The 25,036-nt window shown below is 39.8% G+C and overlaps 1 protein-coding gene and 1 long non-coding RNA gene across 2 annotated transcripts; one reads left to right on the forward strand and one right to left on the reverse strand.

Annotated features, from left to right (window-relative positions):
- Nucleotides 1-430: 430 nt before the first annotated feature.
- Nucleotides 431-3,293, forward strand: LOC101155151 (zinc finger protein 503). Its single transcript, XM_004080400.5, has 2 exons — nt 431-1,383; nt 1,713-3,293. Exons 1-2 carry the CDS (start codon nt 1,129-1,131, stop codon nt 3,141-3,143), a joined length of 1,686 nt encoding a protein of 561 aa, XP_004080448.1. The 5' UTR covers nt 431-1,128; the 3' UTR covers nt 3,144-3,293.
- Nucleotides 3,294-3,837: 544 nt separating this feature from the next.
- On the reverse strand, nt 3,838-23,563 carry LOC110017168 (uncharacterized). Its single transcript, XR_013651488.1, has 3 exons — nt 23,456-23,563; nt 5,864-5,981; nt 3,838-5,187 (listed from the first exon to the last, which is right to left on the reverse strand). It is a non-coding gene; the product is annotated as an uncharacterized LOC110017168 (long non-coding RNA).
- Between the last annotated feature and the right edge of the window lie 1,473 nt (nt 23,564-25,036).

Below are 25,036 nucleotides of genomic sequence, written 5' to 3' on the forward strand. Positions count from 1 at the left end.
GAGGGGGTCTTTTGATGGGATGAACAGCTTGATTAATGATGCCCACAAAAGGGTTTACACACTGAGATGGAGGGCAATTTTTTATTGCTTTTATTAAAAATGTTTCGTAAATGTATACTGAAAACAACGGAATGTCTTAATCTGGGAAGTTGATTTAAAAAACAGACCAGTTTGTGATGGATGCGTGAGGGAAGGGAAACAGCAGTTCTTCTCTTGTGTGTTGAAGGAACCTCAATCTGAATCTGACTGAAAAAGAATCCAGAGACAGCTGACAGACAGCTAGTCAGCTGTCAGTTCCAGGTCTGCACGCCAACTCGGATTCAGAAGACAAACTAGGAGCTCCGCGCTGGATATACACGGGGCACGTTTTGTATTTCTAATTGCAGATTAAAATATCTCCTCAACAGTGACTGACAATGTGAAGACTGCTCCTGTATTCTTGTACCAAAAACTTAGACAAATTGCGCACTGATGAAAACGTGGAGAGGAAACGTTGTTCACAAAGTTATCCGATCTGGTGCAAATGTGTCTATGAAATTGTGTTTGTTTGGGTTTGGGTGATGTGTAACCGTCCCTGAGCTTCAGTCTCCCTGATCCACACACGCTGGACAGTGGAGCAGCGCATGCGTTCCTGTGCCAATTACGCAAAGACGCAGAAACATCTTAAAATTAAGGGCGCTCATCGTGGGTGAAAAATGAAACAGACACCAGCGTGGAGAGACAACTTTTTTTTTTTAGCGTGGAGAGACAACGTTACTTTACTTTGACTCTTCATTACGTCAGGATCTCCTCTTTGATTGGGAGGCTGCAGAGGCAGCAACCTGCAGTGTGATTCCGATTCCGCTGGAGAGAAGGAGGCGGGGTGATCTCTCCTGCCCGAGAGACCCACGTAAACCGAGCTCTCTTTCGGACCAGCAGCCCCACTGTTAGAGCGACGGCACGGACGGAGCAGCGCAGACGCAGAGTCAGAGTGCACGGATTCGGCTCACTCTCTCCGCGTCTGGTTTGAGGATACTACTGCGTCTTTTTGTTTGTTTTTCCTGGAAAAGCTTTTAGTCAGACGCTCCTACTGTTGGCTTCGAGCATCTTCCTCATGTATTTTTCAACCATTTGCACGAGACTTGGGTCATGATCACATCGCCCACGGTCTCTTTTCTGAGAAATAGCACAAATCCAGCGTGGGAGAGCGGCTCCACGGGGGAGAAGGGAGAAGGAAAGATCCGCCAAGTATTTTGTTTCAACTCGGTCTCTCCTGCAGACCCTTCTCGCCAAGCCAGTCGTCTCCCCATAAAGGTTTTGAAAATGCTGACAGCGCGGTCAGGACACATTTTACACCCGGAGTACCTTCAGCCTTTACCGTCCACTCCCATCAGTCCCATCGAGGTAAGAACGTGGTTTGGGTGAAACGTTTGCGCACAACTGTGGGACTTACGTCCTGAAATCCACGGACTCTTGCTTGCTTGGAAGCTTGCGGGGGGCGGGGGGGGGGGGTGAGGAGTTGAAAAGTGAAGTCATTGTAATTGTAAATGTAAATTTGTTCTTGTGGAAAATCGTTTTCCATTTCATCTTCACACAAGTTTGTGCGCAGTGCGTAAAATACGCGCAACACACGCCTGGAAACATATATTGGAAAACTTAAAAAAACGTGGATGTCTTTATTCATTTGTTTGTTTGCTATTTACTTTATTTATTGTCTGTTTTTTTACTCCCAGCTGGATGCCAAGAAAAGCCCGCTGGCCCTGTTGGCCCAAACATGCTCGCAGATCGGCAAACCGGACCCGCCGTCGTCCTCCAAGCTGTCCTCTGTCACCTCGAATGGATCTAGTGAGAAGGAGAGCAAATCTGGGCCGCTGAAAATGAGTGACATCGGAGCCGACGACAAATCTAGCTTCAAACCTTATTCCAAATCATCAGAGAAGAAAGACTCGAGCAGCGGTGGCAGCCTCAGTGGGGATAAAACTAGTTTCCGAGTGCCTAGCGCCACCTGCCAGCCGTTCACCCCCAGGACAGGCAGCCCCAGCTCCTGCACCTCCGTTTCTCCCCTGCCGTCTGATGGCAAAGCGGGGGATAAGGACGAAAAGAAGGAGTCTGACAGCAATAAAAGCAGCACAACAGAAAATAGTGGTAGCCAAAGGATAAACGGAATTACCTCTGAAGGCAGCCAACACCAAGAAAACACATCTGGATCCAAAAGCGGTACATCAGACTCTACATCCGTGACCTCCTCCTCCTCTGTTCTCGGCTCTGGACTGGTGGCCCCCGTTTCCCCCTACAAGCCCGGTCATACCGTTTTCCCCTTGCAGTCTGCTGGTATTTCATATCCAGGAAGTCTAGCAGGTGCTTACGCGGGTTACCCGCAGCACTTTCTCCCTCCCGGAATGACCCTTGACCCCACCAAATCCAGCAGCCAGCTTTTGAGCGCACAGTTTGCTGCTGCCAGTTCACTCGGATGCAGTAAAGCAGGAAGCAGCCCTCTTGCTGGAGCCTCCCCGCCGTCTCTGATGTCAGCGAGTCTCTGTCGAGACCCCTACTGCCTCAGCTACCATTGCACAAGCCATTTGTCCGGCGCGTCCAGCGGCAACTGCGCGCATGACTCGGCGGCTGCAGCTGCGGCAGCCAGCGCGCTCAAGTCCGGATATCCGCTCATGTACCCCACGCACCCGCTGCACAGCATGCACTCTTCCACTCCGTCTTTTACCGGACATCCTTTATATCCCTATGGCTTTATGTTGCCCAACGACCCCCACCCGCACGTGTGCAACTGGGTGTCTGCAAACGGACCTTGCGACAAGCGCTTTTCCTCCTCGGAGGAGCTCCTCAGCCACCTGCGGACTCACACGGCCTTCGCCGGCACAGACAAGCTGATATCGGGTTATCCGGGCTCAGCATCTCTCGCTAACGCAGCTGCTGCCATGGCTTGTCACATGCACATCCCGCCTAACGGCAGCCCCGGGAGCGCGCTGGCCCTCCGGGGCCCCCATCACCCCCTCGGACTCAGCGGCCGCTATCACCCCTACTCAAAGAGCCCTCTACCCACTCCGGGGGCTCCAGTGCCGGTGCCAGCCGCCACCGGGCCATATTATTCCCCATACGCTTTTTATGGACAGAGACTCACAACTGCTTCGGCCTTAGGATACCAATAGAGACAGAATAACAGGTTTATACGGAGATTGAGGCCCAGTGAGTTTTCTATTGTAATTCATGCAGGGACTGGATCCACATGAGGATCTCTGTATTTATTTGCGATAGCTTCAAGCGTGACTAAAATAATAAAACAAGAAAAGTCTAATACATACATTTCAAAAGCCTCGTTATTTTTGAAGGGATTTTTACAGTGTTCAAATTTGGAAATATTCAATCTTAAATCATGTTTAGTTTGTGCAAAACTTTTTAATCATGTATCATTTAAATTTTTGAGGAAATCAGAATACTGAATTAATTTAAACTTATTGATCAAAACTAAAACCATTAACTGTTTTCATTATTGATTGATGGTTGAAAATGCATTATTATAATTATTTTTTTAAAATATTGCTTTCATAAGTATTCTCATTTAAATTAATTTATTTGTGCTGAAGTTTTTGTTAAAGCTAAAATACAGACATAAAAGCTTTTGCATCTCTACAAGACCAAATATATAAATTTTGTGTGACTAAAATGATGATTGGAACTTGAAACTGCTCAGAAGCACCTAATGCAGCACTCAAAGTCTTTTTCCCAGGCCAAAACAGGCTTTAGAGCTTTAAAATGCAAGGATAGGATCAATCCATATATGATCTTTGCTCCATGATTTTATAAATATATCTTTGTGAGTGTTCAAATGAAACACAGTGCCAATTTAAAATGCTTACTAGTTTAATCAATCCATGTAAACAAGTAAGATAACTCCCACCGACAGCTTTCTCACCCATCCTGAGTAAATCATAGGGTTTCTTAGCAATTAAACAACCACAACAGTCAAACATCATAATCATTAAGTTTGCCCATTTTTCATGTAGATGAGGCCCAAACTCATGTGATGAAGGGAAATTAAGCAACAATTCAGCAGTGCAGTCAGTCAGCCATGGAGCCAGCATGCGTCTATGTGAGGCATTCATTCTTTTTTATGAACAGCACATAATTAACAGGCTGTGAACAAACAAGACTGAGATCTTTTTGGATGTGGAGCCGACGTGTGGTTCACCCTTTGCACATAAGAAGTCAGTAAATCATTCTTACAAAGCCAATTAGAATGGACCTGCAGGTGAATGATACAATTTTAATTCTGCAGCAATGAAAAAGTATTTATTTGGATTAAATTTGGGATGGTTAATTTTTTAAAATGAGATTATAAAGCAAGAGGTTATATGTTTGAGCTTAACAGAAAGTGCCAGGAGCTGTTCTTTAACAGAAACTTAAAAATTACTATATGCAAAATTTAAGATAAAGCTTAAAAACTACATTTTTCTTTCATCTTTTGAGGTCAACATAAAAAATATTTAACGAACAAACTCAACTATTCCAACTAATGATCTTAAATCCAGTTCTCATATAGGAACTTATCTTGTGTTCTTGATAAACACAGAACAAGCTTTTAAGTTTAAATGTGGTATTTTAACAAAAAATAACAAAGTTGCAAATAATTTTTTCCTCTTTTAATCTTTATTAGCAGCTAAATTACAACTTCATGAGCAAAATAGCAAAGTTGAATCTGAAGTCATGTGTTCTGTTAAAGTTGAGTTCGATGATGTTGCTTCATTGGTTTGTAAGGCTTTGTTTGCTCTTTTGTGATAGAGTTAAAGAGTTTGAACATAAACTAAAAAATAGCAGAGATTTTATTAGTAATTTATTTTTGGGTACTTTTTAGAGCTCAAAACGTTTAAGGAAAGTTTTCTTTCCAATAAAAAGGAGAATTGAGAAATTTGTTTGCAAGTATGTTCATCTTCACCTGAAATTATGGTCTCCTTCATTAGGTGTAATCTGCATTTGATACATCATCTTGATCAAATGCTTCTCTGATATGTTCAGGGTCATCCATCTTTTTCTTACGTGACGGAGGGTCTTTTCCCTGTTTGAATGTCTTTTCCTTAGACTGTCCAGCTGTGTGTCTCCATGTTGAATCCCAGAGACGGCCCCACCTGCTCTGCTTTGAACTCCGACGTGAGCTGGGCTCATGGCCTCACACATGAGCAGAAACAGATCAGCCTGCTGTAGACACTTGTTTGTGTTAAAAAGAAAAAAAGAAAAAGCGTCCACTTCTACACAGCTGCACGCCATGTGCCGCGGCGTTGTCCGGGGCCCGTTCTGGTTGAAGGCCGCGGACATCAGCGCTGCTACGCTGGATTCACGTTCATTCGTGAAGCGCCCACAGCCATGTGTGAAAGCACAGCTTTCCATATGCAAGGAACACATCCATCAAGCAACTTTCAAACACTTGTCAAAAATGTTACAGTCACATAATGGATTTAACACCCTTTTGTCAGCTATATTAATGATCCAATCAAGGGATTTCCCATAGTTACACAAACATTAAACGCTTTGAATAAACCATCGACCGTGATTACGCTCTTTAGAAAACCAAGCAGATTTCTGCTTAAGGACACAAAGGAAAAACTGATGACATTTTGCATGTTCAGTCAGCTGAAAAGCGTGTCTTCCATCATCCACAGAAACATGGAGGTTTATTTTTGCTGGAGAAAGGCTTTGGCTTCTCCAAACACATCCCATATTCATCATCGCTCCATCATTTCCTCCCTCGGACACGGAAAGTAAGAATACAGTTAAAGCTGGCTTTTACTCAGCCGCTGACCTTTGGAGCTTGTCTTCTTGTGTTAGTGCAGCATCAGAAAAATGGAGGAACTGTTGTCAGGACGCTGACAATTACCTTAATGCAGAGAAGCCGAGGTGTCCCTATTTTGTGTTTTCACAGCGGTGCATCTTTTATAAGCTTCTAGCCAGCCGATGCCATGCAGAGGAAAGGGGAATTTTCTTTTGAAGACAGTCTGTCAACACACAAAGCGAAAGAAGGAGCAGCAGTGAGTTAAACAGTGGGCCCTTGTCTTTCAGCACTCAACATGCCCTATAATTTACAAACTACTGACAGGGGGCATTTTGAAGTCTGTCAAAGGCGGCAAACTTTTTGTCTCCAAATGTCTTGCTCACAGTGGGCCGACTTCTGCCTCAGCTTGGGTGATTAATGACTTATGGCCTTATTGTGTGGAGGTGGCTAATTAACTACAGACTGACTGAGGAAATGCACTGTAAAAACTTGCCTCCAATAACCCCAATTTTTCCCTCTCCTCATCTTGGCATGTGGAAGCGCTTACTGACAAATTTACAAAAAAGCAGAGCAGCTTTGAGCAAGATGAATAGCCTCTGTAAGCAGTAAACAGCCTTTAATTTAACCGTGTTTAAATGGATGACACACTGGCATCGTGCTTCCGCGCCGTTCGTGCTCTCTGGTTGTGAATCGCAGCCAAAGCTCCCCCTCGCCGTTGGGTTAAAATTAGGCTTGGCATATTCATGGGGAGGGTTTCTCTGTGGTTAGGCTGGCAAACATGTGCTTGTTGCCTCTGAGTTTCCAGTGGTTCGTTTAGACTGACTTGCTAAGACAAAGACAATCAGTTTCTTTTGCAAAACACACAGAAGAAGAAGCCACAAAGGAACAGACCAGATGTTTTTTTTATGGAGCAAGCAGGAGGACAAAGGAGGACTGTAGGTGCCACTCCTGTCACCTTCTGTTATTAGGTTTGTTGCTGTTTTTGCAGTGATGTCGACAAGAAAACTCAATCAACTTACAATCAAACTTGCGTGCTTTGGTCACATTTTTTGCCCTGGCCTGTTGGATGAATTGAAACATTTTGGCAAAAAAAAAAAAAAAAAAAGTCAAAAGGGGCGAAGACAAACAGTGATGGAGTACGCAAAATGTTACTTCAATAATGTTGCATATGAGAAATGCCAAGTGGACCCCAAGTGGTGCACGATGCATCATGCCAGCTGGTCGACCATTTCAGGTGATGGACTTTACACTTACCTAAGTCAACTATAACAGAACGCTGGTCATTAATTCACAGAAGGACCTGCGGAATCGAGCCATCTGGCTAAATCGACAAAGTAATCTACAGCTCGTAATTATAGCTGAGGAGCAGAATTTCTCTTTAATCTTTCCCAGCTTTCAGGACGGAAGAAAAGAGAAGAAAAAAACTCCATCTGCGCCATGTAGCACATAATTTTTCTTTAAGACAAATGGTTTGTTTTCGTATGATCCAAAATTAGATCAGCACAAAACAATCAATCTCATACAGAGCCTGGGAAAAGAATCAGGATTCTGGATTTTGTTTTTCCTCCTTTTCTTCAGCTCCTCACCTTTCATTTTTCTTTAATGGATGGTTTTACAGCGGTCAGCATTCCTTCCGTGATGCTTTTTTAGTTATCACACGACATATACTAGACTCCAGAAAAATTATAAATATGAAAAAGCAACTTAATATAGTGATTCCTCTTTTTTTTTTACTCAGACCTGCAAGAGTGGAACCAAAATCAGTGTTAATGTAGAACTAAAGCGAGCAAAACACTTCATGTTATCCTGTCTCCAAATTAGGAAGACGATACAACTGTCAGGTGCCCCCCCCCCCCATTACAGGAGCAATGATGCTTTCACTGCACGACAAAAGGGAAATGGGTGCATGTTTTTTTATAAGAGACCTGTCTGTCAGCAGGCTCTCAAGTCATAACAAATCACCAGCACTCAGCTGAGGCTGAACATTCAGGGCGTCAGGAGGAAGACGGATGACCTGCAGGCTTTTGAAGTGCTCTGGCAGTTCAGATGGCTGAGCGGCGCTGACAGAGAAATATACACAACAGAGCAACCAATAATGAGAACATTAAACATTCCAGCCACCTGACAGGCTGACAAAAACAGCCTGACCGGACATCAATCATCCTGAGTCATAACCTTGACAATCAGTCCCTTCTGAAACCGTCCCTTTACCTCAAGGCCTGCCCTGCAGAGCGTCGCCACCTAAAAAGGTAAAAAAAATAAAAATAAAATAAATATCTGAAGTCTAATTCTTTAATTCTGATAGATAAAGACAGGCAGTCCCAGAAACCACAATGCATTGCTTCAGCAAATGATGGATTCAGAGAGAACTGGCAACATCTTTGTAAAATAAAACTCTCCAAAGATCGATTGGAGAAAAAATGTTGTCAAACTATTTTCCTGAAAGGATGTCTTGGTTAGGAACACAAAAATGCATCCAGCATATGTTTATGGACTTGGCTGCATAAATCTGTGTATTAATGACACCCTACAGGCATTTGGAAGCTATATAAATACTTGCAACGGAGCCAGCGTGTTTCGATAGAACTGCAGGCGTTAATCAGCAGCGTAGAGGCTCTTGAATGTGCTCTTAACAAGGTCATGCTTGAAGCCAGAGAGAAATGTACTAAATGTCAAGTATTAAAACTCTTATTTTTGCAAATGAAGGCCCTTGATCCATTTATTATGGGAATATGGGAAAGCTAGTTAGTCACTAGCCCAAGTCAGTAAAAATAGAAAAAGAAAAAGTGTGTTGATATCACTCGTTTAAAATTTGATGAAAGAACCTTTCAAAATAATACTTCCTGTTTTTCCATTTCACCTATAGAAAAACAAGCAGTAAACTACGTCAAAGCAGAACTGAAAGGAGAGCTTTAAAACCAACGTCGCCTTTTCGTTAAGCGAAAAACAAGAAGCAGGGCGGATGACCATTTCCAAACAGTACCTGAGAGGGAGCTGCACAATTCTAGGCCCTGAGGATGATAAATGACTTTGCTAACTCTGCGGGACTGCAGACTCAAATGAGGATGGAGCTAATTGCCGTGCGAAACTCTTTGGCATGAATGGAAAGAAAATGCAGGCACGCCATAGTTAGAAAAAAAAAAGTAGGCCCAGTTGCAGCTCTGAACTCCTTGCGGGCTTTTGCTTACAGGAGTTCACTTGGTGTCCATAAATCATTGACTGTTTACAGCTGAAACCACCCTTAGTCATCAACATGCAATACACTGAGTGACAGATTCCATCCTGACTACATTAGCCTGAAGTTCAAACAAGGTTCTTTTTTTTAAATCTCCAACCATTATGAACTCACAGGAAATGAAAGCCAGCTGGGTGAGGATTGCAGCATAAAACATAAAAATGAATTTTCATGAAGGAAAAAGACACTCTAAACATCAGAAGAAAAGCATTTACATTGATAAAGGAAATAACAGGTCAGTTTAAGGTATATTGAGACTTTAATTTCCTGTAAGCACTTTGTAACATCCATAGGCTTTCATTAGCGTAACATAGTGAGTTTTTGGGTTAAAATATTGTTGTCCTTATAAACTCCGACTTTGATCTGCACAGTGGCCAAAAATGAAAATAAAATACACTCGTTAAGCATAAATAATAGTTTTGTACTGCATCAGTACATGACCATAATCATAAAATAGGATGACAATTAGTTGCATGTGCCTTTTTTTCTTTTATCCATGCAAATACAGAAAAAAAGAGATTATAGCAAAGTTTAGTGAAGAAAAAAAAAAGTTAGGATGTTATGTTGAAGCTCTGCTGATTTACAAAGGGAACAAATGATGTGACCCAAATAAATGACCTTAACTAAAACAAAAGAATGTGGACCTCATTTTGAGTTAGCATGCCTCACATATATGTTTCTGTAACACAATCAATGCAGAAAGTCACACAAAAAACAAGATTTTCTTTTCCTGTGGTCAAGTTTTATGGCTGAAGTTTACATGTATACATCGTTTCCGCAATTATCGTGGGAAATACCTTCCATAAATAACACACAATAGGAAAACTCTGCAAAGGAGGATTGCAGTTGTTTTCAGCATACTACATATGCCGCAGAAAGGCATAAAGATTTTCACTTTTTTTGTTTAAACTCTCAAAGTTCAAACCTTCTTAGAAAAATAAGTTCAGTATTATCGAATGAAAAAGATCTATTCAGAATCTAAATCAAATGTGAACCGGGATATTGCAAGGGAAAACTGTAATCAAATTATGACATATATACCAAAGGCTTCCAGATTCTAAATTTCTCAAAGAAGTGAGGGAAAACAATAGAGAATTAAACCAAAAAGGGTTGAAAATAGCTTGAACAGAGAAACATGCTTTAGCAGCAGCTGCCATCTTGACTTTAGGATTTTACACTTGGACAAGAGACAATAGGTTCATGGATGTTTGCCTGTGTAATTTCAGTGCGGCTTCACTCAAGATTGTTCCAAGTATTTGACTCAAATTGACTGCAATGGCTGACGTTTTTACAACCTCATTTGGTTCGTTTTGCTTTAACATTCGAGAAGATCAAACTGTCCCCAACAGGTCATACAATGGTAGAAGCTCTTTATTTGAGGCCAGTTTTACAAACGGCATCCAAAATGAAAAGAAAAAAGGGAGACTAAATGGCTTTCTTTTTTGTTGTTTTTGCTCATGAGAACTGGAGAGCAAATTATTTTACCCATAGAAAATCATTTACTTCCAGTTCCAACAGAATGAAGTCAATGCAGTTCATGTTATGGAAGTTATGTTGGAACCAGATGATGTAGGTAAGCAGTGATTGGTCCGAGTCGGTCTGAGTCATCATTGCTATGGCAACCACTCTCACCGATCAGGAGTGAGCTTGTTGGAAGTCCACATCCTTTCCACTTGAAAGCGGCTCCGCAAATCTGTCAAACGTTTCAATATTTCGACATAAGACCACTTATCTTTATTAAGGCATCCAATTGGTCAGTGTATGACTTGAATAACTTGCACTACAGAAAAAAGTGAATGGAACAAAAAAATGGGATGAACAAGAACATGTTAAAAAAAAGGTAGCAGAGCAAGAATGGTTATTCTGACAAAAAGGATTACTGAGTAATAGCTTTTGATTTCTCAATAGAAGTTTATGGCATTTCACCTTTTTAGAATCAGTGGGAACTTCCTGTTTGTGGGGTGAAGGGGTCAGTCGCTCTAATTCTCATATACAGTCTATGGTTTGAACACATACTTTGACATTTTGGTCTGCAGGGTGTTCTTTCTGCATTCCCACTGTAGGTGAACCACATCAGGGTTCACTTGCAAGAGGACAAAGACCTCTGCATTTAGGTGGATCAGAGTTCAGATAAGCTTTCATAGTATCCAAGGAAATTACTTCTAGTAAAAACAAGCCATTGGCTTGTGGAATGCAACAGACCTACCCTAAAAGTACGAATTGTTCTAAAGTTCTAAAAAGTGTAAAAATCCTAAACAGATGCAAGTCTGTGATTTCAACCCCAACATTTATTCAGAAATAATTATTTTTCAATAATTGATGCTTTAAATAATAATGTCTGACCTGGAGGACATTACTACTCTGAAGCTTTGTTTTGTGGAAATCAGGACTCCACCCTGACACAATTCAGACGAACCAGGTCAGTCCCTCCATGATGATGGGGCCTCCAGCCTGAACATATTACAAAAGAGCATTTAAAGCGAGCCATCATTTCAGTTTTATGCCAAATTTCCATCAGTACTAAAACAATAAAAGCAGCTAAACAAATGAATATAACTATTATTATACTAATCTTATAGAATTAGTTTGAGTATTTTACAGACAGACTATATAATGATCAAATTATTTTCTCAAAGAGGGAAATTATGTGACCTCCAGTTCAGGGCCAAATAGAGCATAACCCATCTAACAGTACTTATTTATTCTGTGTGCTGCAGTTTCTTTGATCAAACTCAGACCCCCCTGAGGATTCTGTCAAGAATTGTGTAATTGCAGTCCTTTTAAAAGAGTACAGATTTTAGCTCTAAACACTAGTTTAATGTTTGCTCATGATTAGCCTTTAAGAGTGTTCCATTTGTAATCCATGATAGAGGACTTTATGCTCCTGTGGTTAAGCAAACATCAAAAAGACACTACAAAGAACCTCACATGGAAATGAAAGGCTTCTCTACTGAAACAAATGGTTTCAATATCCCCTTTTTTCATAACAGTGATTTATATACAGAATATTTATCGCAGGAATCTTTATTTCACAATAAATTCCTAATGCAGCCTGCAGTAATATTTTGTTTTCCTGCTGACATCAAAGGACACCAGTGAAATATTCCCACCTGCTCTTTTACAATTTGTGTTTTCATTATATGAGAAAAGCAGGTTGTGAGCCATGTGATTCGAGCTGGAATCTAGCTTTTCTGACTTCTCCAGCTGACACACCTGTCCTGTTTTTACAATAAATATTTGAGTGAAGGTTAAGGCCTGAGTAGGTGTTGTGGGTCAGCAGGAGGTTTGAGGCTGACAAACGCGTTGGACTGAATCCAAAGGTGATATCACAATTTGTCCCCCTTTTTATGCAAGAAGAGGCCAGATCATGCTGAAGATCTGTAACATGTGTTACAGATCAAGGAAAAAGTTGTTTGGTTTTATTTTTGTTAACCTTTTACAGTTTACAGAGAGAAAACTTAAAGCACTGGAATCATGTTCACGTTTGCTTTACAATCAGTTCAGATCAAAGCTCACGCTTGGAGCCTCCATGTAAGCGCAACATCTCCTCCCTTCTCTTCACAGCTTCCATGCATTCAGTCATCCCACAACAAGGAAAGAAGTCCTAAATTACCATCCATCACGCTAACCCTTTTATGGTTCATCAAAGGACAACGAGCTGCCAGAGTGAAAGAAGCGTGAAGCGACAGCAAACACCGCAGACACAAGTTAAACAGTGAATGCAAAAAAATGCAGGTAGCTTGTTTAATTTGTGATGGTTTTATGAAGCTGAAATATAAAAATAGGTTTTTGACACTTTATAGATATCACTTTACCTTGATTCTAAAGAGTAGCCACTTTCTTACATATGGAGAATGCTTGTACGACACTCTTTCAAACAGAAGACTTCCAGCACACGCTGCCAAACAGCTCATTGTGTCTTTTCTCTGTGGAATATTGCTCTCTAACAATCAGCCATTGTGACTATGGCAGTATGAGCTGTTGTGCTGCAGAAGTGTTCAGCAGAGACCCAGAGAAATGAGACACCAGCATGATTATACTGTATCCTGTCTGCAACTGATTTATTGTGACAGCACTAACTCCCTGCAGAACCATGTTGTCAGGTGCTAGGACTGCTGTTGTGCAAGATACTTGATATGCTTCAGTCTTTTAGTAAAGACCTTGTGAGAAAGTCTCAAGGCGCTGCTGAGAACCCTCAAATCTTCATTACTAAATATACAATCCCTTGTCCGCTTACACTGAACAGAACCCAGCCGCTCGTGTTTGTCTTGTGAAGTAACAGCTGCTGCTTTGTTTTAATTGAACCCAAAGTGCTTGAATGAGGTCTCATCCTTGTGGCTGTATTGTTGTCACACAGTAAGTTTAAAAATAATCGAAAAGCTGAAATCTGCTATATTTTAAAAAACAATAGAATGTGTCCATTTCATAAATGTCATGGTCTAAAATCCAGATGTGATCATATTTCAACCTAAATGCAGAATTGTTGGGTTCCTAAACAATAAAATACTGAAAAAAAATTGTAATCACACAATATTCAATGATGTATATAATGTATTCTTTTCCATATGTCTGCAAAACTAAAAAAAAAAAAGCTTCTGAATATCAATAAGAGATGCAAAATTGGAATAAATTTGGGGAAAATTTAAAACAATGAAGAAGTGTAACAGAGTTTAAATATAAAAACAAAGCGGTCCTAAAATTGAGATAAAGGTATAAAAAGTTTGGAAAAGTGCATATTTTACTGAGATTTGGGGGATTGGATGTATGATTTAAAAAAATCAGAATTGGCTCTGCAGAATGTCAGAGTATTCTGTGTCAGGTTAACTGCAACATCAACTGAGGAAGAAGATAAAGGAATACTTCTTCCTCCTATTAAATATTTAAATTGTTTCAGATGTTTTTTGTTTGTTTTTCTTGGGTTATATGGCTAAATTGTGCTGCTATGTTCTCATATTGTTACCAGTTTCTTTGTTAACCTTGCACTACCTTATTTTACTGGAATTGTTGCCATGCTTAAAAAAAATTGTCAATCAAACCAGCTTATACACATTATAATAATAATTAAATTACTTCAATAATTTAGCAAAGCTATTTACTACTTTCATATCAGTCTTCTGGTTGCTCCAAGTAAAAAAAATAAAAATAAAAAAGGATGCATCTCATGCAGGATGCTGCTGCCATTTTCAACCAGAACTAAAAAATGACCACATCGTTCCTGTCCCCAAGTCCTTACACTTATCAGGGAGACTGAGATGGAGGGAACATGGTGTGTAATCTGGAAGACGAAAGCAGATAAAAGAGTATGTGGTAAAATAAGAAGTTCAGGAGTGTTTTAGGAGGAAAAAAAATGTTAAAAAATGTGGAACAGAGAGAACTGGAGACAGCAGACAGGGAGATACAGCATGCAGCATACAGCAATGTAAATGGGGGTGGGGCGGAGTTACAAAGACCAAACAAAGGTTGTATGAGAACTTTTATGACAGGTTAGATACAAAGGAGGTAGAAGATGATCTTTACAGTCTGGCAAAGCAGATGGGAGGATGTGCAGCAGGTTAGAGTGATCAAGAACAGAGATGAAAAAGTGTGGACAAGTTTCACAAGTGTGATGGACAGATGGAAGCAGAATTTGAAGAGCAGATAAAGGACATAAAATGTTAGAGAGCACAGAGGACAAGAGGTGGCTGTTGTACAGCGGGAAGTAACAATGATCACTGAAGATGAAGTGAGGAAGACAGAAGAAAATGAAGAGTGGAAAGGGAATTTGTCCTGATAACACACTGTGGAGGGATGGAAGTGTTTAGGAGAGGTAGCAGTAGAGGTTTGGACTCAGAGGATTGAGTGTCTGTCTGAGGATGACAGAGAAATGAGGGAGAAGCATTCTGGTTCTCATTTTTTGGAAAAAAGATGTGAAGAGTTATGTAAACTACAGATGAATAAGCTGATTAATAACTCAATGAAGTTTTGGGGAAAAGTACTGGAAGCCAGGTTGAAGACAGAAGTGAACATTTGTGAGCAGCAGTAGGGTTGAACCACAGATCCAAAATTTGCTTTGATGATGCTGGAAAGGACAGAAAACCCCAGAAAGAGCTGCATTGTGTCTTTATAGAACCAGAGAATGTAAGACAGGATACAGAGAGGAGAGCTGTGGTTTGGATGAGCAAGTCTGGAGTAGCAGAGAAGTAGATTAGAGTTGTTGAGGACATGTATGGGAGCTGGAAGATAGTGGTGAGATGTTATGTAGGTGTGACTGAGGATTTTAAGGTGGAGATGGGACTGCACCAAAGATCGACTTTGAGCTTCTTTTTGCTGTGGTAATAGACAGACTGACAGATGAGTTTAGATAAAAATATGAGAACAATGATGTATGCAAATGATATTGTGATCTGCAATGACAGCGGTAAGCAGGGGAAGGAACATATCGAGGGGTGGAGGGTTGATCTGGAAAGGAGAGGAATAAAGGCCAGCTGCAGCAAGACAGAGCCTGTTTAAATGAGAGGAATTCAAAGGGAGTGGTGAGGTTACAGGAAGCAGAGGTGAAGAAGGTGGAGGACTTTAAGTACTTCCCATCAACAGTCCAGAGTAATGGAAAATGTGGGAAAGAGATTTAACATGTACATGCAGGTTGTGTGACAAGAGTGTCCTCAAAAAAAAAAATGAAATAACTATTGAGAAAAGCCATGTTGTTGGTTTAGAAGTTCTGAGAAAAAGACAGGAGGCAGAGCTGGAGGTAGCAGAGATAAATATGCTGAAGTTCTCTTTAGGAGTTCTGAGGACGGATAGAATCAGGGATGAATCTATTAGAGGAATAGCTCATGTTGGATGTTTTGGTGAATTATGCAAGAAAGCAGATCGAGATGATTTGGACTCGTCTAGTGGAGGGACAGTAAAGATGTTGGCAAAAGGATGCTGAGGTCGGAGGGACCAACAAAGATGCCTAAAGGAAGATCAAAGTTAACATTAAACACTAATCCAGAAAAAAAGAGAAATCAAGACAGCATCCATATGTTAACTATACAGAAACTGAATTTGTGGCTAAATGTAAAGTCCAATTTTTTTAATGGAAAGTATAGAGGAGGAAGATGTCTTTAGAACTCAGAGGCATTATGTAGCCACTGATCAACAAGAGTGAAGAAAACACAAAACATTAAAAATGACTGATTTCAATTGGTGTAAGGTTAATCCAGGCATGTCCCAAGTCCGGCACATGACCAAATTTCCACAAGCCTGCAAGACTCCTTTCATAAAATCAACTTGTGGGCCCCCTTTTTTCCCCGGGGTTCCCCCTCCTGGGCGGGGGCTGCGGGCCCCTGCCTTGCTCCTCCCTGGACCAACCGTGGGCCGGGCGGATGGCTGCCTGGAGTGCGGAGCGGGTCTCCCTTGCGGGGTCCTGGCTCGTACCTGGGGTGGGGGCAGGGGGATGCCCGGAACTCCTGGGTGGTGGTGGGGTGCTCGTCTGGGGCTGTGGGCGTCCTTCTCCGGTGGGGCCCTGCGTTGGGCGCTCCCAGCGCGGCGGGGGGGCTGCTCTCCTGGTTGGGCTGGGGCGGCGCTCTCTTTCCCTCCGTGCCTCCCTGCTCTCTGGCTCTGGGGGCCTTGCGGCGGTCCTGCTGGCCCTGGCCTGGGTGGCGGGCTTGGTCGCCCGGGCGGCGGTTGTTCCCTGCCGGTTCCCGTGTGGCGTTGGGGGGATTTCGGCTGCCGCTGCTGCTGCGGTGGGGGTCTTGGGTGGGGATGGCTGGGCACTCTCCCTCCTTCTTGTCACGTTCCACCATCCATTTTAGAAGAACATAAACACTCACCTGAGCACAGGTGTTAGCTCACCTTTGCACTAACAGTTTGCATGATTGAATGACTGAAATATTTCACACTAGTTGGTTTTAAGGCATAAGTATGCGTGTGAACACTATCTGTTTTGTGTACATGTCGACAGGTGGACATTTTTGCAGCTAGCAGGTGTGTTTATAACATTTGAGTGTGTGTGTGGATAGGCCCCGCCCTTTTTGTACTACATTTGAACCTTACCATAATGATTAACAACCAGTAAACTTGTTGCTTTATGCTGCTTCATGGTCTTACCCCCCTTCCCCTCCTATTATCACCCTCCTACCCCCCCCCTCTCTCTAACGTCCCTCTCTCTTCTTCCCCTCTTTCCTTTTCCGTCCGGTCCAACACCAAAGATTTTCAAACATGATTGAAATTTATAAAGTTTGGCCTCAATTACAAAAGGGGTTTATTCAGACATACCTTTGGTTTGTCTGAAGATTAATAACTAATAACCCCTCTTGTTAAAGTAAAATATGTCCAACACAAGAGGCCCTCAGCTCTCATCTGTCTGCCTAGCTGTTGGACAGGACAAGTTAAGAAGAAAAAAATAAATAAATAAAAAAATAAAATAAAATCAATAGGGGGCCCCCACAACATTTTCTAAATTTTGTGTGCATGATTTCTTGATTGTGGTTTGCTAAATTACATTTAAATCCATTGTGAACTTTTAGCAACACTATTGTACGACCCTTCTATAACGCCTTCTAGCTCATTTAAAAAAAATTCAAGTGTATATAAAAAAGGAAAGTTGACAGTATTAAATTCAATTCAATTTTATTTATATAGCCCAATACTTACAACAATAGTCATCTCAATGGGATTCATGCCGACAGTAATGGCCATCTCCTTTTTTCACTGGGGAAAAAAAGCCAAACAACTGTCTGCCTAAAATGCAGTGGAGTTCAATATTAAGAGGTACTACCAGACGAGACATGCCAACAACCACAAGGTAACTGGGAAATTAACTGTGGGAAAAATTGACAAATTTAACAATTTTTTGGTAAAAACTTATTTATATGCATTTGTTTTCTAAGTGATGAAATTGAAAGTTAAAAGTTTTATTTGCATTTAATAATATTAAGAATTTCAGGCCCAATGATTGGCCCTCAAACATGTTCACCTCACAGAATCTTTCCCTCTACAAAAGGTTTGGACACCCTTGGGATAACGATCCATCACTAAAGATAAACTGTAAAATGTTGTAGAAAGTGTTTTATTTTTTCTCGTTGCTTTTAATCTTAACACAATGTTTAGCTTTTAATATTATTGCTGCAAAAGAAAAGGTAGAAATCTAAACGAACATTATCTGGAAGTAGCAATAACGCCGTTTCCCACCAACAACTCTTTCTGCCAAATGAAAAACACTTGCTTGACCCCACTTTTCACCTCAAATATCCAGATAAAGCTTTTCTCCTTACAAAATGTGAGACAAGTTAGTGATGTCGGCTAAAAGGGCTATTGTGGAAACAGGGTTGAGACCGGGCGAGTGGAAGTCCTGGAAAACAGAAGCGAACTGGAATACAATGGACTAATTGGAACACTTCACTCCAAAGGAGTGTGACACATGCAGTTTCATTGTTTGCTCCATATCATCGCTATCTTAACCTTTATTTAACCCAGAAAAACAATATCCTATTGAGATCAAAAGGCTCTTCTGTGGAAACATCCTGGCTGAGCAGTTGGAGCATGAGTCACACATTATGGCAAAGCTAAACCCTGCCTTTCACCTTTTCCAAGTCAGTACTTTAGTCTCCGTTTTAAAATATGTCATATATAAGATCCAATTATGTGTGTAAAATCTGAAAAAGAAAAATAGCTGCAAAAATTGCCTTCCTGATTATATCTTAAAAGTCTTGTCAGTGCAAAAAAGAAAAAAAAAATAGATGAACTATTGACCGACCCACTTCAGGAGTCTGAACTGAAGGATTATGTTCCACCACGACTGCCTGCAGCTCTGCTTTGGGTTACTCTGGAACATCTTAATCACTCTGTTGTCACATCACATGAAGTTACCCATAACCATGTTATCCCTTTCAGGGACACAATGAGCAGATGTTTTTCAAAAGAAGTTCACTCATTCAGGGCAGTAACAAAAAAAGGAAATAAATTATTGCTAATTATATGTTCAAATAATTCAAATTAACATTTCTTTTAAAAGGTTGAATAAAGTGCTGTTGTTCCTCGTTGTAGCCTGTCTGCACACTTTGTGCTTTGTCTTGAGGGCAGAGGCTGGGCCCATAAATATATGCAGTTCACGCAGCATCACCTGAACGCAGCACTTTCAGCATGAAGGGTGGCATTATTCAGAATAAATGGATTATCAGGGAAACCAGCACAAATGACTCAATAAAACTGTAAAGCAGCCAGGCAGTAGTGGCCAAAATGATTAATGGCTGGCATTCAGGGGACTGGATTTATTTTGTATTCTATTTTTCCTTTAATGACTGCCTGTGAATGCCTCTTGCCCGTGCTTCTAGATTACCGGTGACTAATGAGGATTCCAAACTGGCTGTTATCCACTTGAATGTCTTTTTATTTAAAAAGTCAATACTGCCCATGTGTGCGTTGAGGGCATGTTTGTGAGAGTGGCTCGGGGTGATAAGTTATAAGCTTCCCAATTAAAAAGGATTTAGGAAAGCATTAAAGTACACTGGCATTCATAGCAGCACTTATCTTGATATATTTATTTAAATAATCTTGACTCTCCATTTACAAGTAAATTTACTCGTCCTCCACTTGCATCTGAATTATTCAGAGGCTTAGTCGTCACCCTTCGTCTTAGCAGAGGATCAATGTTTTGCATCTGTGGGATAAATTGCAAAATACTTTACATGTTGTTTTTAAAGCCTCCTGAAGAAAATGGAGGATCTAGAGGCACTAGTAGTGAGCTGAGGGACTTCACATAAATGAAAGAGTGCAGCTGTATAATTAGCAGTTTGGTTTATTTATGACAGAAATCAAACTGACGTATGTACCTACATGGTCAGAAAGACTATTAAATTTAAGAGTTTGATGCAAGTAGGATATATTTAAGATACAAGTGATGCAAATCAAGCAGAAAACTTTTTGACTTCCAAATTGAAGGTCAATGGAAAATACCTTTAAGGTGTTTAGTTTACCAGGTAACCAACCACTAAGACTTGCTGCACAAACACGTCCATCCCTATTTACTGCAACGATCCAGTTTTAACTCTGAGTTGGAGATCAGTGACATTTTATGTTCAAGATGATTGTTCAAGATAAAGATTTGTTTTATGTTTAGGAATAAACTCCTTTTTTTTTAACTGACAGGAGTCTTCTAAATCCTTACTGGTCCCAGCTGTGAAGTACATTTAAATTGATGACAACTTTGAAGCTTAAAAACAAACTTTAAATAAACAAAATAAAACTGTGGTCCCTTGTTTATCGCAGGAATTATGTTCTATAAAGAAATTGCAAAGTAGTCAGTTTTATTTTTTACAATCATAAATGTTTTAAAGTCCCACTCCGATCATCTTTTCCTCTATTTTAAAAGCCTTCTTGGTGTTTTTCTTAAATTATAATTGTGTTGTTTTTAGACCCAAAAAAAAAAACAACGTTTCTTTTAGGTCATTGTTTCTGCAGAGTGGCAGAAGTTCATTAGAAATTCACCTTTGAGTTGTGGGCAGGACTGTTAGGACCCCTACTTCCCATCACCCATCTGTGTACACTTTCCCACTAGCTCACAGTCCCTTACACCCCCAACTTAACTTAAGCAGTGCAACAAAAATGGCGAGGAATATTGGAGCTATCCAGCTTTAAACTCTCAAAGTTTAAACCTTTTTAATAAGGATTTACCTGCGCTTTTCCAGATGCTCAAAGCACGTTGTAGAAAAAAAGTCCAGCAGATCCAGCGAGCCTTCAGACTATGAAGCATTGTTCAATAAACATGGCAGTGTGAATGAACCTTTAATTTTATAATTAAAGGTTGATATAAAATTTAGAAATGGGAGATTTTAATTCAGGAAAGTAGGAAATTGCAAATTATCTAAGTTTGTGAAATTACATTAGGCATTAGACATTTTAGCCCAATAGTGTGAAAAATATGTTAGCTATCTAGATAAAACGAGACTTCAACCCATAACAACTCATGCTGACGTCAGTCTAACAGAATAATATCAGAAATGGATTCTGTGATCCACTTGCTTTGTCTTAAAATACAAATTTTATTTTTAAGAAAAAATGGGTTCTTATGGGTCAAGAATATGATTTAAAAACAGTTCATTACTATTATTATTATTCATGCATTTTACTTATAACACCACAGTCTTAAAAAACAAACTATTGGGTTTGTAGTAAGTTTATACATAAACCCAGAAAACCATATCAGACTTCCTTCACCACGTTCAACTTTTCTAAGTACATTGAAGTAAATGGCAGAGAACAACACAAGGAAACCAATTTTTCTTGATGAAAGAGGAGGGAGACATTGCTAATATTATTAAATAATGCTTTTATAGGCTCCTCTACATGTCTGCAGTTTATTCCTGAGAGGAAAAAAATGCTCTGAGGGGAAATGATTAAGAATAAAACAGAAAGCACTGCTGGCCTACATGTGTACACAGATAAGCTCTGTAAGACAGCATTTAAGGTTGCATTTCAGCGTTTCCAGTCAATAAGATTATAGCTTGGCGGTTGGTATGTCTCGTTAGCGAGACATTGTTGCGCTTGACATTTATCATAGCTCTAGGGTCATGAACTTAAAGCTAAACGGCAACCAAATCATTAAATTTGAACGGCTGCAGCTTTGCCATCTTGAAGGCACTTACTCGAAGTGTTTTCATGCCCAAAATTAGAGAGTAAATTCCGCTAAGCTAAGCATGTCTTTGTTCAAACTGGGACATTATGCGCTTAAAGGGACATAAACTCTGGTTTTGATGACACAATGGATGCTTTAACACGGAAATCATTTGGTGTATTTGATGTTAATTCAATTGGCTTCCATGGATTTATGCCTTCTTGTTTATCCAGTCATGTGGTCTGTTATTAGAGGCAATAAGGATCTCTAATAAAAATAACACAAGTAGCTGAAGCAAAGAATTAAAGAAACAAGACATAACTGTTATAATCTGTTGTAAGAAACTGTTCAATTTGACTTATGAAGTTTCGCTCACATAGGGCTCGGGAAGGTGTCTTCAAGCCACCACTTCCAATTAAAGTATGTAAATGTGCGTGTATGCAGGTTTCAGACTTCTGCGTTCAAATTCTCGCATTCACCGGTCGCACATTGAAAGTTAAACCAGAATGATTTGGTAGTTTTTCTGTAGGGGTCCCTGTTCATTCACAAAAGTGCATTAGTTTGAAATTTGATCATTGAGGAGAAATTAATCATTTACATTTGTGCCCGGCCTGAATGATATGACACCAAGTCTGTCATACATCGGAATAGAGCTGTGAAAGAAAAATATTTGCAAGATTTGTACAGCTTTGACATTTTGCACCAAGCCTCATCCAACTGTAGGTGGCAGACATACACTAGTATGGGGTAGCCACAGTCCAGAGTGAACACCATGCCCTAAATGTCCATTCAAGAATATATGTTAAGCGTGTTCTTAAACATGTGTCACGTGTCCTGTGTGAATGTAGCATAAGAGCATTTAAACATTAAATAGGTCATTAAAACAACAAAAATCACCAAGTTTAACATTTTGAAAAAAACGTTTGCTTCATTTGTCATTTTTGCAAGTCCTCCTTTTGTTCTTTTATCCATATTATTTATCAGACAAGGATATTGTTAAAGAATTGTAAATCTTTATCTTGTGCCTTCCTGGATGGTTTAGGCGGTTTCATTCAGCACAAAGCACACACACATACCCACACACTTTCTGTCACAGACACACAAGTTGTAGCTTTATTAGTCCTAGTCTAAAAGAACATTGAAACATAATTGAAAGGAGGAGATAGCAGCAAGTGGGAGGGCATTCAGGAAGTGAGCATCATTACAGCTATATCACCACGACAGCTTTATTGCCGTTTTTAGAGGATTTTTTTTCTTCAACAGAACAGAGGAGATTCAATTTTCTGATTCATCTGCAAACAGCGCAGACTTGAGTTTAGCATTCTGGATTTAAAGCTGGCCATCATGAGCTTAGAGGTCACCAGGAGGGCTCACAGAGTTGATGTCATGAGTTTGCGCCCACACTGTCACAGGCCTACTCATATTATTGCCCTCAGTGACAACGAGGGTATTGTTCCGCCTGATAAGGCTTCAGTGTGCGCTGTAATAAGAATTAGGGAGGGCATAAGTCACAGAGAAATTGGGTGACAGCAGATCAATAGATAATGGTGAAGCCTGGGGGACCATTAGTGAAGAGGAACCCTTTGTTTGTGCAGAGTTAAGAGATGGTTTATAGATCTTTGGTTCTGAATTAACAGTTTAGAGTAAAAATACAGTGACCTTCCACAGAGGGGTAAAAAGTGGATGTGGAATTTACAAGCTTTTCATTATTCCTGCATGTAGAGATGCAGCTTAAAAGTAAAGCTTTCACCTGAAATTAGCACAAAATGTAAACATATAATGTAACAAAAACTCATGAATAAATTACTTCTTACAAATTACATTCAAACTTGATTCATTTCACCCACTTGTTGACTTCTTTGACCCCTATTTGTCTGAGTAGACCCACCTCTGCAGCTTCCAGCTCCTCACCCTCATTCCTGCCTGTGGAACTGGGTCTCTGACCTGTGTTGTGTCCTCCAATCCCGCACGTGTTGCTCATCAAACAATCAGTAAATCAATGAGTAGTTCAAAGGCGCTCCGATTTTCAAGCGTCGGATGCAACTCAATACAAAGTTAATGCATGACTGTGACGTGTTTTGCTGTTTTATAAATAGTGTAAAGTGTCCAAACTTTTTGCAATAAGGGCCAGATTTTGTGAGATAAAAAACTCTTATAACAACATTAAATGTGAATGAAATTATTTTTGCAATGTCACTGTTCATTTCTTCCAATTAAACAGAAATATGTCTAAATACATTTTACCACAATTAGTGTAATTTTGAAGACTAGAAATGAACTAATGAAAAAGTCTGTCTGGGAAAAAACTTTTGTCAGCATTAAAAATAGGTTTATGTGAAATGTTACAAACTATTTACGAATAAATGCTCACTGTAGACTTCTAAATGTAAATCATGTAAACAGGAAAATAATAAAAACGTATTTTTCAGAAACAAACTACCGTGGTTTTGATCACAGTAACAAACACGTCTTCTTCTTTTTTTGTCCTAAAGGCTTTGAAGATCAAGTAGCCACAGGTTTACAACAGCTAATACTGGAATTTAGCCAATCACAATCAATAAATTATTGAATTAGCTCTTAGAGGTTGCTGGGGGGGGGGCATATTGTTAATTTTCTGACAGAAACCTGCAGGCCGGTGGAAATTTTAACATTGGCTACTTGTGGCCCCTGGGCCGGACTTTGGACATGTGGGGCATCTCTAATAAAATGTTGTCATATCGTACTGAGTATATGTTCAGTAACTCAATTATTTTAGAGTAACTGCCAAAATATGGCATTGTTTATGAGACGTAAAAAAGTAGGGAAAATAATCTTTTATTCATGTTTTTATTTGTCAGGTTGTTGTTTTTTTGTAGACTTCCTGAAGAACACAGCCTTAGGTTCTTTGTTTTGTCTGTTTATTATTAGATTTGATGTCCTTTTTTTATTATCATGGACCAAAGCGAATTAAGCTGAGAGTTTGTGTTTCTTTTCCTTAAAAAACAATGGATTATTCTAATTGTTACAACATATGTCCTTTTAACTAAATATGAAATACTTTGAAGTTTCTTATTACTTTAGACCTTTACACTCCATTTCTGCAATAGCAAAAAAAGTAACTTAAAAGTATAGGAATCAAATAACTGAGACAGTAATATTGTATGTATGTATTTCATTGCCAGTTGTAATTGATGCTGCTGTTTAAAAAAAATCTTAATTTTCAATTTTAAAATTTTCTTTATATCTCTTTTTAATTCTAAAGAATTCAAGTTTAATTCATTCAATCATTCAGACAGCAATAGGTCATCTGTAGGTTAGTGCACTTTGAATCAATGAAGCAATTGCCACTGGTGTAAAAAATGACCAATGGTGGGTCATTTAATGCTAAATATTTATATTAATATTACTTTACTTGCAAAAGGTTGAAGTAAGGCTGCAAAAAAAATATATCAATTAATTTAAATGCCTGAACTGGCGACTTTGTTACATA

Source organism: Oryzias latipes, chromosome 19 (genome assembly GCF_053564925.1).
Source record: "Oryzias latipes strain Hd-rR chromosome 19, Olatipes_Hd-rR_3.1".
Classification (NCBI taxonomy): domain Eukaryota; kingdom Metazoa; phylum Chordata; class Actinopteri; order Beloniformes; family Adrianichthyidae; genus Oryzias; species Oryzias latipes.

Excerpts from the sequence above, each read along its gene's own strand:
- LOC101155151 (XM_004080400.5), top strand. The coding sequence starts at position 1,129 with ATGATCACATCGCCCACGGTCTCTTTTCTGAGAAATAGCACAAATCCA. Across the intron at positions 1,384-1,712 it reads CTCCCATCAGTCCCATCGAG|CTGGATGCCAAGAAAAGCCC; the intron begins GTAAGAACGTGG and ends TTTTACTCCCAG.